Here is an 18,013-nt window from a genome sequence, read left to right as displayed (position 1 = left end):
CCTAGTGAGACTGCTTTGACTGGCTCAAGGGAACGTGAAGGCCCCAGGGCAGAAGATGGTGTTTCCAGTGCCGACATGGCCTGAGGGAGCGCTTACAGAGACGCAGAAGCCGCAGGAGGGCACGAAACTGCCCGCTCAGAGCAGCCCCGGACACACGCTGGCTCGGCTCCCGCCACCCCACGAGGGCTGCGGGGCCCCTGGCCCCATGGTGGTAAATGTGACACGGTCCTCGGGGCCCTACAGGTCTCACAGAAGAGATTCCCCGGCATGGTGCACAGTGAGGGGCCCACGGCTGGGGACCACCCAAGACCGAGTCCTGGCTTTGTTGACTTTTATGTGGCAAAGCGGATGCCACCCTCCTGAGGCAGATGTCACCCCCTCCTTGTCTTACAGATGAGGACACAGCCCAGGGAGAGCTGGCCCCTCGCCAAACGTCACCCAGCTGGTAAGGGTCAGGGCTGCGACCAGACTCCAGGCCTGCTGAGATCAGGGCCCCAACTGCATTGCTGCCTTTTCTGTGGCCTTCCATGATGGGAGGGACCAAACGTGCGTCATCCGTAAGTCACCTTAGCTCAGAAAGGCCTGTGGAAAGGGGCTCTTCCGGTGCTGGCTTCCTCCTTCCCACCCGGCTGTGTCTTATTAGCCCCCGGCTTCTTCACGCCCAGCAAGAGAGACCACCGGGTGGAAATCACAGGTGTGGGCTCTGTGCAGGGCACTCTAGCTGTGTGACCTTGGGCGAGTGACTGAGGCTTCCTGAGCGGCAGTTTAATACTCTGAGAGACCGGGGCAACGACACCTGGCTCCAGAGGCGGGACGAGGATCAGTGCAATGACAAGTGCACGTGAGTGCCCGGCACAGGCCTGGCCACCGAGGTGCTCAGAGCGATAATGACCGAGACAAGCTGGGGGCCGGGCCTGCTGAGGGCCCCCCAGCACCAGAAGAAACAACGCTCTGTAGTCCCCTGAGGCTGCCCTGGGTCTCTAGTCTGCGTTTGCTGTTTGCAGAGGGAAACAGCAGCTCGCGCCCTCCCTAGACGTTACGCCCCCAGCTCCCTTTGGAAAGTTCTAGAGGATTTATATTTCTCTCCGGCAGCCATGCCAGCCATTCATCAAGGTGCCGTTTCCCTGACAGTGGCCTGAGTGCGGCCACTGTCCTCCGGCTTACCCCTCGATAGGTGTCCTCGGGAGATTTATTGTAGTTCCAGAAACGCAGGCCCGCGATGCTTTCGGCTCTGTCGAAGCGGATGGTGACCACGTGGTCCAGCCCCGGCGAGAAGGGGATCAGCCACATGTGCTCGTCCTCCATGGTGATGTTGGTGCCATCGATTAACCTGCACGCAGTGGGGGCGGAGCGGCGGGCTGGGACAGGGCAGAGGGGGACGTCCCCGCCCGTCTCCCCAGGGCACCCCCTGCCTGGCACTGGCCTAGCGGGATCAGGCTCACTGGGGGGAGGTGTGACTAATTAGAGCCACAGTGAGGAGTCATCTCTCATCTATGAAATTTGACAAAATTTTAAAAAAAGGAAAAAAAAAAAAAAAACCAGCCTATGCTCTTAAAGGAGTGGTGAAGCAATAGCCAGTGTTTTTTTAAAAAAGGAAAATGTGTCATTTTTCAGAATTCTTTAACTCGAAATCCTATTGCTAGGATTTTTTTTCCCCTAATGAAAATTGATTCAATGTGTTGGAAAGGCTTTCTGCACAAAGATATTCATTACAGCGTTAATTATGCTGGAAAAAGAAAAAAAAAAAGATAACCTAAAAGATCTCAAAATAGAGAAATGGCTAAGTATTTTTTTTTTTCTTTTTTAAAACCAACCTGACCTGGGATAAAGTCAATTGTCTAGTGGTTCACACAACACTCATGAGGACGCTGCAGTGACATGGAAAAGGCTGGCCACGGGATGGCAGGGACACTGACTATAATGCTATAAAATGAGCACAAGGACCAGGGGGGATTGTACAAAAGTGAAAAACATATTTGGGTCAGAGGGTATGGAGGTGAATATTTTTCTTAATTTTCCGAACTTCCTGTACAGTTGCTGTGTTGACTTCATGGTGTATTTGGAAGGAAGTGTGGCCCTTCTTCCTTGTGCTGCGTGAGGGGACATCCTAAAGCTCCAGGGTGAACTTGGCAGCTCTTAGCTTGGGACAAGTACAAGCAGGGGCAGGTGACTGTGTGTAACCACGCAGCCTGGGAATCCCAGGGAGGCTCCTAACCACTGGGAGGGCAGCCCCGGCACCCTCGTGCTCTTCCCAGCCATTGTCCTGGGCCGGTCACCTCAGCCCCATTGCACTCCCGTCCTTGCCAATTTCTGGTTCTTCTGATTGGGACATCCTGCCTCCGCCTCAAGGCTGCCTGTGTTTGTCCCAAGGGCCACACCCCTTCTGGCTGCCTGGGACTGCCCAGCGCACCTTAGCGCAGACCCCAGACCTTGTCCCCATGGCTCTGGCCACGTGTGTGGCATTGCCATTCAGAGGCCTGGCCCGGGAGAAGAGGCCCAGCCGTCAGCCTCTTGAGCAGGCCCTGCCCTCTCCCCCCCAGTTTCCTGAGCTTCCTCTCTTCCCCACCCCTGGATTCTTGGTACCTCGAGGCCGCTGCACTGGGAGAAACTCAGCCTGCTGCCACATTGCCTAGATTTTCAAATAAACTTTTTTTCCTTTTACATTTTAAAGTTTTGGATTTAGAATAAATCTAAGTGTTCATCCAAGAAGGTAATGTTTCTTTTTTCTCTAAAAGGCTGTTATTAAATTGATGGATGATGTGTCTTACAATTGCTGGCATCTTAAAACTGAAGACACTCAGCAATTCAACACGGGGATGTTTACGGAACTAAGCTGACTGAGGACTACCACTAGAGAACCTTTTATTTCTTTCCAAAAGCAATTACCCTTCTGTCCTAGAAATGGATCTGCCTCCATAGCAAAACTGCTGCCCAGTCTTGCGAGCAGAGAGAATTGCTGAAGAATTTATAGCTGACAGTGAAAAGAGGGCGCTACAGACACTCTCAGGAACATCTACAGGAATTCCTAGCCCTGTCCATAAAAGACCCTGGAAACACTGACCAACCCAGTAGCAGTGTGCGTCCCTAGTGGCCAGATTATGGTCTCTAAATACCATTTCCCACTAAAAGGAATCAGGGCTTCTCGGAAAAATGCCTGATTCCAGGTCTGGGACAAGAAATATACAATGAGCCTGGAACATCCTGTACATCAAAAGGCAAGAAAGTTGGTAGAGATGACTCTGTCAAAAGGAGCTCCTACTGTCCAAGAGGGGACCATTTGAGCATCAGTAAGGATTAAAACCCTTCCAACACAGTGCTGCAAGTTTAAACCCATACAATTATAATAATACTCAAAAACAAACAGACAAATGTTTTAGACAATGCTAGAAAAACAGCTTGTTATTTTGAAAATTAAAGGAACCAAGGCTGCCTTTCCTGTTTGAATTGTACCGCAGAGTAACCAAATAATTGAGGATAATTTTTTCTTTACGGTAGTAATTTCAGCAAATACATGAAAACAGGAATGATACGACTAGAGAATTACCATTTTGCAATCTCTAATGAATTAACGGACTTAGGCACAGAGGAGAACTGGCTGCCATCATCACAAAGAGCTTGAAAACCAGACATTACACACGTCCCGATGCACACACAGAGCATCCACGTGGTCATCTCACCCGGATGCTCAAACCTCAATCTGATCAGGCCTCTGGATCTAATTAACAATGTGCCAGAAATACAGGGCACTGAGGAAGCAGTTTAGATGCAACCAGCAAAATCTACTTGGTTTCTTCAACAGATATAAATTTATAAGGAAAAAAGATGGAAGGCAACTAGCGATTACAAGAGGTTTCAGAGACACACCAACCGATCCCAATGCACGGGTCTACGCGGATATCAACTCAAGTGAACACACCGTTAACAAAGCGGGAGGGAGACTGTCAGGGGATCACGGACCCGCTGGGTATCTGGAATCTCAGGAATCACTGCTAACTTTTTAAAGTATAACAATGGTACTGAGATTACGTTTTCTTTTTAAAGTCCTTATTGTTTAGAGATACATCCTGTAATACGTAGAGATGAAATGCTATCAGGTCTGGGATTTGCTGTCCGATGACCGGGACGAAGAGGTGGTAAGGGGGTGGGTGGATGAACACGCTGGGCCACATGTCGATCACTTCTGCAGCTGGCCGGGAGCTGGGTACACGGGCTCCAAGTCTAAGCCATCAGGAAGGTGACGGGCCAGGATTCAGGGGTTCAGAGTGGCCCATGAGCCGTCAATGACAGTAGGGGTGAGGGCCACCTTAAAGGAGAGCAGGGAGGAGCCTTCTACTGACCCCCACGCATGCTCTGGGCCAGGCCAAGGGGTGGGCTGCAATGTGACAATCCCCTTCCCAACCCCCAGCCATGGCAATTGTTGCCCTGATTCCACTGGGAAGGAAACCAAGACAGGGGGACAGTATAACTCAGTGGTTAGGTGCATGGGTGTTGGTGTCCCACGGGCCTGCATTCAGACATGACTCTGCCACTTAACCGGTCGGGGTGGCCTCTGGCCGGTTTTAGTGTCCCTGTATCTCAGTTTCCTCGTCAGTAAAGTAGGGGTGATGATACCACTTTCCTCATAGGGCTGTTTGAGGCTTAAATGAATGAACATCTGTGACCTGCTTAGCATAGTCCAGTGCCTGGCATTTATTTAATAAGTGCTCAATAAATGGCGGCTATAGAAGAGTTACCATTACCATTACTGCTATGATTGGAGAGGTTAAGAAAATTACTTAATGGTTGGTGTGGGGCAGAGAGGGATTTGAACTCTCATCGCTCTGACTCCCCAAGCCTCTTGTTCACACCTCCAGGCAGTGCCAGGCCCTGCAGCTGTCCAGAGCAGTGGGCCTGTGGGTTACAGGGTCCCTGTGGATCAGTGCTATCGCTGAGGTTTGTTCCCTATCGACTTGATCCAACCTGGGCTTATGAAATCTGACAAGCGCAGGGGAAAGTATAGCTGCAGCCGCCTGCGGAGACTTGCTCAGCAGTCACCTCCAGCCTCAGTCCCCCAAGAGGCCTGGGTCACTCATGCGTAGACACGGAGCCGTCCTCTGCAGAGGTTTACAGCCAGCCACTGTGGGTGAGGCACTACGCTAAGCACAGCGGAGAAAACAAACCACAGAGGTGTCTGGAAGCATGAAGACCTGCCTTTGAATCCTGCCCACCGCTGCTGGCTGTGTGGCCCTGGGAGGCTCACCCCCCTTTCCACAGGGTGGCCAGGGGAGGTGACATAGGGGATGCCATTTGATGTTTGTGTCTGAAGTCTAAGATGCTGAAAAGGGTCCCTGAAACCCTGCGGTCATGAAATTTAAGTTTCTTATAGCCACTTACTTGTCCAGGGTCCGGGAGTCATCGGTGTACTCGGGGAGGTCATTTAAGTCTCGGGGGCAGGCGGAGATCTGGTGCAGGAGGACGGGCAGGGCCTGGCCGTCCTTGCCCACCACTTCCAGGCCAGTGAGCCCCAGGTAGTGGAGGTCCCCCCAGGACGCAGAGAAATTCAGCTGAAGGCCTGCAACAGAAGAAGAGTGGCCTGTCAGCTCCAGACACTCCACAGGGTATCTAAGACAGAGACAGGAAGAGGAGTGACCTTCAGCCTCCTTCTATCAACTTGAACCCAGACTGAAGGTGCCTCGAGGCTGGGCTCTGCACCTTTCCTCTCGGGGGCCTCAGGCCCAGGCCACTGCTGATGCTCAGGAAATGCCTGCGGGCTGAAGGGACTAGTGTTTTTCAGACCCACACATGGCCCTCTCTTCACCTATCAGATCACGCCACCCTGCCCGACACTGAACACCCTTGCGCTGCTTCCCACGCTGTTTGGCCAACAGGGCACTCCCCATCTGGCTTCTACCGCTTCTCCTGTCTCATCACGCACCAGGGACCCTGGGCCTACCCAGACTGTCTTCCAGTTGCTCATATGCATATTCCTCTCTCCTACCACAGGGCCTTTGCACATGCTCGTCCCTCCCTCTGGAACTCACCCTTCAGCTCCCAGCTCCCTTCCTCGGGGAAGCCCTCCTGACTTCTTTCCCCAGGTCAAACCTCCCTTTGTAGCCTCCCGTGCCACTGGGTACTTCCTCTTCCAAGCTCTGGTCACCACTGTAATCTTGTGATCTGGCATCTTCTCTGCTAGCTGGTTAACTCCCGGAGGGAGAAACCCCATCTGTTTTTCTAGATCCTCGTGTCCTCAGAGCCTGGCACAGTGCCTAGCACATAGTAAGAGCTCCGTACAGATGGAATGATTGTTTTTTTATCTGTTAATTGTTTATTTATCATGAGAAACTATTCCTTAGCCCTCCTATTCATGTCTCATAGCTTCAGAACACCGCTCAGTGACAAACCCCTTGCAACTCAACCCAAAGAAATTCTTTACATTTAAAAATCACTCTCCACTCTGAAAGATACCAGCCTTCCTCATCTCCTCAAAATCTTTCCTGGAATCATAATTTCTGTAGAAATATGCATATGCCTCCTTTCTCGGTTCAGCCACAGCAAACTCAGAAAGCTGCAACCCCCAGGGACAGAGCGAATGTTCCAGCACTATGAAATTGCAGACGTCTGGCCAGAAGGCCGCACATCTGAGGCTCCACTAAAGCACTGGAAGCAGTGGTAGTTATTGTCCTTGACAGGTTTGTCAACCTCAAGACGTCCTTCCTGGCTGACGGAGAAATGAACGACGCGAATGATTAAGCAAGTCACTAAGTGGCGGCGGTTCCATCAGTGAACCCTGACGTCGGGAACTGACATCTTGTGCAAATTGGCTACCACCATAAGGATTCACGTGGACTCAGGGTAAAAGAAGTGACCTATGGTGACACCTCCATCCTTTTGCCCCTGTTCTATCAGAGACCATTTAGAAGTGACCTTCTGTGGCCCTGGGGCAAAATGGCCCAGGTGAGTCATTCATTTGCCCAGAAAGTTTACATCAAATGAATTTCTTGGTCAAGCCCTGTCTGATAACTGGCAGAACTTCTCTCCCCTTAATGGTCTCCCATTGGAGCAGGACCAAGCTCAATGAACGCTTCTACCCTTGGAGAATTTGTCGCTCATCTTAGCACCCTTTTGGGCGGCTGAGTCGAAAAGACACACACTCTTTGCAGTGTTTGCAGAGTGCCAGGACTGTAGGGTTGGCAGAGGAAGGAGGCCACCGGATCCCAGTCCACTGCAACTCAGATGGGGATCTGGAAGGCCACAGAGGTGAAGAGGCTTCTTTGTGGCTAGGAAGTGGGGCTGGGTCACCTAACCTCTCTGGAGCTCAGTGTTCTCTCTTATGTCCCTGTCATTTCCCGACATACTTTTTGTAACTCAGCCCTCAGATTCTTCTGCTCCTCACTTCTAAGAGTGAGGGAGCAACGCCATCTCCCTTGTGAAAACAAAAGAGACAGCGGCCCGGGCCCTCTCAAGCCTGCAATGTCTTTGTTTGCCTGGCAACTGCGCTATGATTCCATCGAATTTGGGGCAGATCCGAAAAGTGATTACTCTCCTTTTTGAGCTAATACCCAACGTTCCATATTCATTTTCCTCGGCTGTATCAATTAGTATTTATACAAATGGAAATTAATTTTGTTATTTCTCTCCCATGTTTCAGCTCTCTCAGCTCCTTTCTTATTCATCACTGCTGATATTTGCAAAACTTCCAAAATTAGTGTCATCCGCAAATTAGCAAGTCACATCTCCCCTTTCAAAATAGGATTGGCCGTATTTACCAACCCCGGCGCACTCCCCGGGGTCACTTTATTGAAGCTCTCCCTATCTGCACAGGCGGGGGAAGCGGACTGAGGATTTTGGATACAGTGAGGGAAAAGGCAAAGGTTCAGAGAGGAGAGACGCGGAAATCACAGGCCTCAAAACACACACAGAACGTGCTCGGCTGAGAGGCTCTCCTGCCTTCCTACTGAGAGGAGGAGAGAAGAGAAATTACACTTTTGCTTGTAGTAAAAAGGTCTCTGAGCTCTGCTCCAGGGAGAAATTCCCAAGGGCACTGAAATAACATCTCTGGGAAAGGTCAGGAACCGGTTCAGCAGGAAGCACATGTACAGATGGCATGATCAGAGGAAGGGGACAGCGGCTGCCTCTGCCCGGCCAGCACTCCCGCTTGCCTTCCTCCTTCTCCTGGTTATGTGACACTCTGATCTCCCGAGAACCGCCCAGTGCTCAGGCCACGCTGTCTGGGTGGCTGACCCCTCGCTCTGGGCTCTAGAGGTGGGCCTGTGAGCCGTGTTTTCCATCTCCCACGGCCACCCACCGTGGTGAGTCACAGCGATGGGTTTCAGGAGGGGCACCTGACCCAAGCCAGGCCCAGAGACTTTGTTCTGGGACAGTTATTGGACCTACTGGGAAACAGAAGTTCTCTTTTATCTGGGGCTTCTGGGTAGAAGGTAGATGAACCAGAGCTTCCAGGAGTTTCTGCGTGGACAGGCCTGAATGGGAGAAGGGCAGGGGAGGAAAACAAGGCAGAAAGGAGGACAGAGACACCAAGTCTCGATGGCATCACTTTCGTATCTGGATCCAGCTTTGTGGGAAACTAGCGACTCCTAACTTTTAGTAGCACAAGCCAATAAATTGCCTTTTTTGCTTAACTCAGTTTGAATTCAATTTCCATTCATTGTTCACAAAAAAAAAAAAAAAAAGAATCCTGACGAACTTAGGGAGCACCAAACTGAATAAAAAATGATTGCTGTCTTTTGGAACCTCGCAGCTTCATGGGGGATGCTGACTCTTGCATAAAGAGGTAGCCTTGAAGGTGGCCTGTAATCCCAGCACTTTGGGAGGCTGAGGCAGGAATATGGCCTGAGGCCAAGAGTTTGAGACCAGCCTGGGCAACATAGTAAGACCCTGTCTCTAGAAAAAATAAAAAAAAATTAGCTGGGCGTGGTGGCACGAGCCTGTAGTCCCATGTACTCAAGAGGCTGAGGCAGGAGGATCACTTGAGCCCAGGAGCTCCAGGCTGCAGTGAGCTATGATGGCACCACGGTACTCCAGCCTGGGTGACAAAGTGAGACTGACTCTGTCTCTAACAAAAAAAGGAAGGGAATGTGGAACACATCCAGGCACTGCCCAGACCCCCATCCCACCCCCAGGACCAAAGGACTTAGTCCTCCAGTGGCCGGGAGTGCTCACCCCTGGGCCCCCACCATGAGTGTCCTTGGCTGAAGACAGTCGCCTTGCGCAAGGCCATGCTCCTCCTCAGGGACAGCCCACACCCGATGCCGTGCTGATGCAGACGTGTAAGGACGGCCTCCCCACCCGACTCAGACGACCCCAGAGCGCCTTCCCAGCTCCCAAGCTCCCTGTGGAGCTGGCTGAAGCCTCAGTGTGGCTGCACCTCAGACCAGCTTCTCCCTCTGCCCAGTACCGCCTCCTGCCCTTCGCCGTAAGAGCCCGTCCCAGGAGCCTCCATCTCAGAGTCTGCCTCTGGGGCGCCCAAGCAGCACCAAGCGGGGACGGACAGGGCAGGCCCCAAGCCGAGGACGTGGCTTGCACAGAAGCTTGCGGGTGGCGTGGGGAGGAGTGTGACGGGGGCTAACACCAGAACGCACGGGAATGTTCCAGCTTCCTTCTGAAGAGGAGGCTGGGGACGGGGCTAGAGGGAGCATGACAGTGTCACATCTTTTGTTTTCAAAGATTAGCTGGAAGCAGCTGACGGGCACAGGGGGCAGGAGAGAGCAGGAGGTGAGGCTGCAGGAGCCTCGTTTACAGGGTCTGGCGGGGAGGAGGTCACAGTCAGCCGTGACCTCAGGCCCGAGGCCTGCCCGGCGCGGACGCTGCCGTGGATGGTGTGGAGTAAGATGGAACTGTCTGGAAGGGTAAATGGAAAGAGAAGACAGATGAGGAGACAGGTGAAGACCCAGATGGGATCTACTCGGAGGTCACAAACTGGCAGCTGGCTGGCCAGACACACAATATGTGTTTTACTTGGCTCATGCAATATTTTAAAACATTAAAAAATTAGTCACCAACATTTAAGGGTCAGGAGATTTCACATAAAAGTCTGGATCTCCAACTTCTGAGACGTCAGACCTGGTACCCTGGGCCCGCCCGTGGAGCAGGGGGATGCGGGTTTTCTCTGCTCACGCGTCTGCTCTGCGTGGGGTTTGAAGAGGCCGCCTGAACCACTACCCTGACAGATGCTTTGCGTCTCTTCTGGTTCCTACACCCTCTTGTTCTATACTTTCTAGGTGCCAATTACAGCCTCCTGGGTCAGGGGCACAGCTAACATGCAGGGCGCCTGCATGCAGAATGCAAAAATGCCCCTCTGGGAGGGCAAATGGCAAAGAGTTGCCCCTCTCTGGAGCAGCGCAGCCCTGCTAGGCCAGTGAGCCGGGCGCCGGCTGGTTTCAGCCCCTACTTGCCCCATGGCCTGGTGTCTCTGAACAGTGTACAACTGGCCCAACTGTCCAGGGAGACCCTATCCCAAGTGACCACAACTCCCCCAACCCATAAAAGTCCTCCTTTCACCTGACACTGTCCCAGGAGCCGGTACTCACAGATCCCATGGTAGATGCCTGGCTCTGGCGTGGTGACTTCAGGGACAGGGGGACAGGGTGGCAGCTCTAGCTCCAGGACCTGCACACGGGTTTGGGGAGAAGCAGAGGAAAAAGGTGATACCAACACAGCTGGCTGGCTGTTTCTCCAGACACTGCTGCCCACCCCATGCCCAGGGAACTCTTGTGTCTTTTCTTGGATTTCCTGCCTCTGTGGAAGCTCCGTGACTAGTGAGATGGGCAGGCCCAGAGAGCCTTGCGTGTCTGAATCCCTGCCAGCGGCCCCTGTTGGTAGGGGAGGGGCTGGATGCTAACAGCTAACATGCTGAGATTTTCTTGAACAGGGAAGGACTCAATAAATGTTTATCTAGTGATCTGGAGGAAGGAAGGAAGGAAGAAGGGAGGAGGTAGGGAGGGAAAGAGGAAGAATTCAAACCATAGAGAGTGATTCTCAGCCTTGGCTGTTTACTGAATCAGAATTTCTATGGGTGGGGCCCAGGCAGTTGCATTTTTAAAGCTCCCCAGGTGATTCCCTTGGGTGCCCAGGATAGAGTCCTGGTCTATATATAGACAGTCCAAGGGGGGCTGCCACACGCCACTTCTTGGGTCTCGTGTATAAACTATTTGCTCACTCTCTCTCTGCACCATACTTTAGGGCAAAGTGCCTCTACTACTTGACAGACAGGAAAGCTGAGAAGTGAGAAGGTAAGAAGTCACTGGTCTTCCATGACATGGAGAGAGGGCTCCCTCCCTGTCCTCTCAGGGCTGGGCCCCAGCAGCGTGGCTTGCAAGGGCCTCTGTCATTTGGAAACCAGTTTCTGCTCAAAGGGCTGTCATGAAGGTGAAACGCAATAACACTGTGCACCCTGCCTGGATCACGACATGCGTTCAAGACACCATGGCTATGAGGATCACTATGGGAATCGTCACTCCGCCTGTTAAAGGCATTTCTGGGCCCTTCCATCAAAGACAACAGTGAGTGATCAAAACACAACCCAAAGCACAGACTCCCCTGAGACTGCCAACCTCTAAATGACAGAGATGACACAGAGCTGATTTCTCCTGGCTTTGATTAAAATTGGAATATTTTCTTTACTTTGGCTAAAAAATAAAAAATAAAAAATAAGAAATAATTAGAGAATGAAATATGACATCCAGGACAAAACAGCGAAGTAGACAAATGGGAAATGTCAAAACAGTGGCTCCCGCAGCCTAAAGGACATCCATCTTCATTCTCCGGGCTCTACTCTGAGGCAGGAGAAGAAACGTACTGAGGGGTCCCCGGGGCCCCGGGTCCTACCGGGTCCCCAGCCCACAGGCCGGCCTGGGTGAAGGGCCGCTCGTCCCTGTCGCCGTCGGCCGTGCTGGGCCTCCTCAGCGCCTCCTCGTACTGCAGGCTGCCCGGGCCCTCCGTGTCGATGTCAAACGTCTCATCAGAACAGAATATGGCCTCGAGAATGTCGTCGTCGGTCGTGAACAAGATCGTGTCTCCAAAGTGCTCTGGGGCTGGTGGGTTACCAAGAAGATGGAAGGGTCACCTCACCCCAAATCCCAATGATTTGTAGGTCAATAACCTAAACTCATTAACCTTTGTGCTACGTAGTCCCAAACCACTAACCGGTATTGATTGGTGCACGTGAACCTTATGATTCTTCACATGGTTGGAAATGGAATTCATGTACGGTGAGAACTGCACAGATCCAAGAAAGGGACCTAATCTGATGAGAATCACTGTGATCTGTCATCAAGCAAGTGACATCTGTTTGGTGTGGGCAAGGCAGTGTAGCAGAGGCTGTGGGTGCCCCACCCAGATTCCTGCTGATCCTTTTGTTCAGACTGCTTTGCCTAGGAGTTAGGCCTCCAACCTGGGCAGCCTGGCTCCCACGACCCACTGGCCTGTGGGCTCCAGCACCCCGCTCCTTTGCCGTAAGGTGAGAAAGACCCTGCAGTGTATGCTCCAGAGCTCCCCTGGGATCGGGCTGAGGCTGGGCCTCCCCTGAACTATCCTTGCCTCACCGCCCCAGCTTTCTCCTAAAGACTCCTTCAATAAGTCACTCGCTGAAGAATCCCTTGTCAGACTGAAATTCTAGGAACCTAAGCCAGGTACCTAATGGGGGAGTTTTAGGGGTTTTTTATTTGTTTGCTTTGTTTTGTTTTGAGACAGTCTTGCTCTGTTGCCCTGGCTGGAGTGCAATGGGGTCATCATAGCATCACAGCTCACTGCAACCTCAAACTCCTGGGCTTAAGCGATCCTCCTGCCTCAGCCTCCTGAGTAGCTGGGACTACAGCGTGCACTAGCACACCCGGCTAATTTTTTCTATTTTTAGTAACCTATTTTTTTCTTTTTCCTATTTTTTAGTAGAGATGTGGTCTCACTCTTGCTCAGGCTGGTCTCGAACTCCTGCCCTCAAGCGATCCTCCCGCCGCAGCCTCCCAGAGTGCTAGGATTACAGGCGTGAGCCGCCGCGCCCGGCCTTTAACGGAGGAGTTTAAGTGCGGTCTGCTCTAGCACACCCTTGCTCCAAGAGGTGAGGAGTGGGCCAGGTCTATGAAAGAGAGACCAGTCTGTCGTTGCTGGCCACCGGGTTTGCTTTTATCCTCAGACCCTCAGTGAGCAGCAGACAGGGGCTTTGAGGACATTCTCACAGACATACCGTACCTCCCGTCAGGGTTCCGGAGGCCTTGGCGATTTCTCCTTCAAAGATGCACTGGGCGTCTAATAGCATCGTGATGTCCTTCACGCCGCGGAAGGAATGGATCCGAGATTTATTGTAATTCCAAATCCTGATCAGGGCGACGTGGCAAGGGTGCACGAAGTCGATGGAGATGGAGTGGGACTTGCCCGGCGTGAAGGGGGCCAGCCAGACGTGCATGTCATCCTGGGTCCTGTTCACCCCGTCAATGAGGTTGGTGACCACACGGGGGTCCTTCCCATAGGCTGGTAAAATATTGATGTCGGGGGGCTCTGCTTTAATGTTTGAAATTTGCACCGGCTCTCCCTTGGAACTGAATATTTCTACTCCATTGAGGCCAACATAGTGTCTGTCCCCCCATGTAGACTGGATGTGGATGACCAAGTGCTGTCCATAAGGCAAGATGGGGATTTTAAAGTCACCCCCATCATCTGTCTCTCCAGAGCAGCCATCCGGCGCTCTCAGTGGCTCTGGCTTCTCGTCCTTCCAGGGTGGCGGCTGGTTGCTGTGCCGGCTGCTCCTCTGCTGCTGCAGGAACTCGTCCAGGACGTCCCCCTGGAACTCCATGTTGGAGATTCGTCCCCGGTGGGAGCGGTCAAAGGCACTGAGGGAGTTCCACGACTCCTGCAGCATGTGTTCCTGTTCACTGTGCCACTTCGACCGCGGCGGCTTCCGGGTGGACCAGGTGTCTTCTGGAAGAAAGGACACAGGAGGGGTGAAGCTCTGTTAGCAGCACGTGTGGCACTGGGGACCCTTAGAGACTGTCTCTTACAGCAGCTCTCAGCTAACAGGGCCACCTCGCAGGGGCTGGGGATGGTGCATTCTAGAAACCAGTGGGGCTGCTCTTGGCTGTCTCATTGCCAGAGAGGCCCTCCTGGCGCTTGACACATGAGGCTGGGGATGCTACATCCCGCACTGCTTGAGACGGTCCCGGCACACAGTGTGGTCTCCTGTCCCACACAACCTTTGACTGTCCTGCTGGACACTAAGGTTGGTTAAAAAAAAAATTATTTATAATCACTCAGGTCTAGAACCTGTTTGTTTTTACAGAAAAACAAAGTATTTTTGATAGACTTTGAATTTTCTCAGAATGCAACTCTCATGACCGGGGCCAACGCAGCTGCCCGGGGCTCCTGAGTCAGCAACATGAGGATTCGCGCTCGCGGCTGACACAGTCATGTGACACTAACGGCGCTTTCAAAGACGATTTAATGGCAGGTGGAAGGCTCATAAAAGAATGTTAAATGGAAGAAAGCCAGATACGCAATTTTAGATGCAGCACATCTTAGAGCGGGTGACATGCACCAGTGTGCTAACAGCGTGTTCATAGTTTCTGGGTGGTGAGTTGGAAGGACTTTTATTTTCTTCTTTGTAAGTTTATCTTCTAAGTTCTCTACATGTATTGCTTTTATTTTTTATTTTATTTTATTTTAATTTATTTTATTTTATTTTAAAAAGAGAGATGGGGTCTCATTCTTGCTCAGGCTGGTCTTGAACCCCTGACCTCAAGCAATCCTCCCGCCTTGGCCTCCCAGAGTGTTAGCATTACAGGCGTGAGCCATGTTGCCCAGCCTTTTTAATTTAATTTTATTATTTTTTTTCTTTCCTTTCACTTTTTCTGGCCATGTGAGGTAGAACGTGTATTGCTTTTATAATCAAGAAAGAATGCGATTAGAAAAGCCAACGCGCCAGGTACATTACAAGGTAGGGCGTTTCCTTCTCCACGTGGCTGAGCCCCGTGTCCCAGCCCTCAGAGGGACAGCTCTGCAGGCCTCACTCTCCTCCTTGGAAAATCGAAAAGTCCCGGTGTGTGCATCAAGTAGGGGCCTGTCCTCACAGCCATGCCACGGCTAACTGCCATCTAAGGGTGTCATTCTGGAAAAACAGCAGCTGATGACACTGACATTCTGTTTTTTCTGCTTTCATATCGTACTGTGCACTCCATTTTCTGCCTGTCTCCTAGGGGGCTTGGCGCCATCAATTATCTCCTCTCTCCAGAATCTTCAATCATTCCTTCCCCACTGGCTCCTTCCCCTCTCTCTGCCTGCAGACATGCATACATCTCTCCTACCTAAAAGAGAAGAGAGAAAAAGGAAGCTGCCCCGCTCCTGTGGCTCCCTCCGACCACTGTCCTATTTTCTCTCTGTCGCTCAGAGGCTCTGCCTCCCAGCACTCCCAGCTTCCCCCAACCACCTGCCACCTGGAGCCTCTTTCCAGCATGATTGTTTGACCCACCCAAACTCCACTGCCCCCTCTCCTGGGAGTGACACCCTGGGTCCCCCACCTTCAGGCCATCTAGGTTGGTACTGACAGCATCTTTCTAAGCTAGGCTCGGAGGGGCTATCTTTAAACTGGTGGGGCTAAGCTGGCAGGACGGAGGCATGGAACTGCCAGGGGCCATGTTGCTACTCTGTGGGGAGAACCAGCCAACCTGAGAATGAAGCCGACACAGGGAACGTGAGCCCAGAGATGGAGACAGAGTCCTGATGACATCACTTGAGCTCCTGGATCCAGCCACGCCTGAAGTCAACATCCTGGTGGCTTTCTGTTCTTTGCATTTATAAGAATCCCACAGTTCCCTCGGCCCTCCACTGAAATGGCTTTCTCCAGGTGAACGATGACTCCCCAGCCTTTGTCAATCCTCATTCCGTGCTTGACATTGCAGGCAAACCTCTTCCATTGCACGTGCCCTCCACTGGCTTAGGAGGCACTATATGTCCCTGGTTCTCTGCCTCCCCCACTCACAGCTGCTCTCTCCATTGTCACAGTGCCACCCTCCCACACCCTCAGTCTGGGGGTGGCTCAAGGCCCGGGCCAGTCCTCTCCCAACATTGCCATCCCTTGTCACCATCTTCTGGCTCCTGGCTCCCAGGGAGGTACTGCTCAACTTTACACATCAAGTTCTCCCTTTTCTACCCCGGGCACCCTCTTCCAATTCCAACCATCCTTGGGGAGCCCAGACATGTCCACTCTATCCCTTCAGTCTCCACGTGCCTGAAACTGAGTTTGTCATGACCCCTCTAGCTGACATTGCCTCTCTTACCCTGAGAATCAAGACAACCCAAGTTACCATGCCCACGGGGCCTAGTGTGGCCCTGCTGACTTCTGCAGCCTCCCCTCCCCCTCCCCCGACAACCATCTGCTCCAGCCACGCTAGCCCCTGATCATGGACACACCCAGTCCCTTTGTGCCCCTGCCAGAAATGAATGCTCTGCCTCCAGATGCCCACTTAGCTGGCTTTTCTTGTCACCCGCCTCCTTGGGGAGGCCTTCTATGCCACCTCCTCCTTGCTTCCCGATGTATCCCAGAGCCTAGCACAGCACCTGGCACCTGGTACCTGGAAATGCCAGTGAAGGGAGGGACTGTAGGCACAATCCCTTCTGCGGCCCCTGGGATCAGGCCTGGAGGCCGAGGGACTCCCCCTTCACCTGTCAGTTCTCCTGCACCTGTCCTCTCCCTTCCCCTCCTTCTCATCTGCCACTTAAAAAGATACCAGAAGTTTCTTCCATCCTCTCCTCCCAGGCACGATGGTCAACATCTGGCAGAAAGCACTACCCATATGGGTCACCGTGACTTCAGTTTATGTGATTTGATTTCCACTGACTACAATGAATGGCCTGGGTCAGTTTGCAAGTGCATCGAGGAGACAGCACCAAACGTCATGTGTCAGGGACTCAGCCTGTGCTGCCTCTGCCTGGGTGTGTGAGACAGGCAGGGACTTTGCTGTCATTCTGTGTCTGTTTTCTAACCTATTCTCCCTGAGCTGCATACTCTGGGTTTAAAAGCAGAGAAGTGTAGCCTTGCTCCTAGACCTGTTAGATGTCATAGCTGGCTGGGGGCCCACGTGTCTCTCTGGCTGCAGAACACGCTGCTCGCCACTCCTTGGGTGTGGGGAGCTGCTGGGATCAGTGCTTTGTCCTGTCATTGCCAACGTTTCTATCTACAATCTGAACAGACAGCAGAAAGCTGCTGCTTCAGTCTCCAGTCAACACAGTCTGGGCGGGACCACCAATTATGAGGTGACGGGATCAAAGATTCCAAAATACTCCTGGTTTGAGACTAATAGGAACCATGGAGCTCTGAATTTCAATTTATCAAAATCGACTGCACCACCATGAGATATGCAGTAATTGCTACTAAAACAGGAAATGAAAAAGTACATAGAGAGCTATAACACAGCCATGTTTGTTCTAATGAACTGCCCTCCAGCCACTGCTGATTGGACAAGGGCTGGACACTTGACCCAAGTAGACCAATCAGTGTCTCCCCTGAGACTGTGGAATTGGTTGCTGGAAGAAGAGCTGGGACACAGTCACTCTAGGGCTGTGAGGCCATTTCCTGCCATGGGAATAGAGCATAGAAAGCCAGTCTCACGAGGACAGTGAGGAGAAGTGGACCCACAGAGAAGCAGAGGTAGGACCTAGCAGCCCTGGACAGACAGGGAGAAGCTTCCTTGGTTCCCTGGCTCTCTGGCTCTTCGTTCTGGTTCTGTGATGAGCACCTATACTTCCTGTCTTTGGGGTTGAGGAGCTCTTTGAGCTTTCTCCAAATAACACTCCCTTTACTGCTCAGGCTGGGCTGATAAGATCTCATTTACCTACAGCCAACTGACCCTTCCGAAAGATGACCAGAACTCTGAAATGCACATGACATTCAATGAGATGCTCTGTTGGGCAAAAGGATTCCCAGGCTCTCTCTCATGGCGACAACACGATTCCAATCCCAGGGAAACACTTGGGCCCTCACTCATTCTGCCAGCGTTGTTGGAGGGCTTGGGCTGCACCTTTCCGGAAGGGC

The 18,013-nt window shown here is 52.2% G+C and overlaps 1 protein-coding gene across 8 annotated transcripts in view; it reads right to left on the bottom strand.

Moving 5' to 3' along the window:
• LOC123632509 (katanin interacting protein) overlaps positions 1-18,013 on the bottom strand; it is a 167,964-nt gene that overhangs the window by 11,287 nt on the left and 138,664 nt on the right. For all 8 annotated transcript variants that reach the window (XM_045542850.1, XM_045542851.1, XM_045542845.1 and 5 more), the window contains 5 exons: positions 13,183-13,908; positions 11,824-12,029; positions 10,527-10,605; positions 5,374-5,551; positions 1,165-1,330 (listed from right to left, as the gene is read on the bottom strand). In XM_045542850.1, coding sequence (XP_045398806.1) covers positions 1,165-1,330; positions 5,374-5,551; positions 10,527-10,605; positions 11,824-12,029; positions 13,183-13,908 — 1,355 coding nt within the window. The remainder of the gene's footprint in view (positions 1-1,164; positions 1,331-5,373; positions 5,552-10,526; positions 10,606-11,823; positions 12,030-13,182; positions 13,909-18,013) is intronic.

This window comes from Lemur catta, chromosome 2 (assembly GCF_020740605.2).
Source record: "Lemur catta isolate mLemCat1 chromosome 2, mLemCat1.pri, whole genome shotgun sequence".
NCBI lineage: Eukaryota > Metazoa > Chordata > Mammalia > Primates > Lemuridae > Lemur > Lemur catta.
This window is presented reverse-complemented; position numbering and strand designations above follow the sequence as displayed.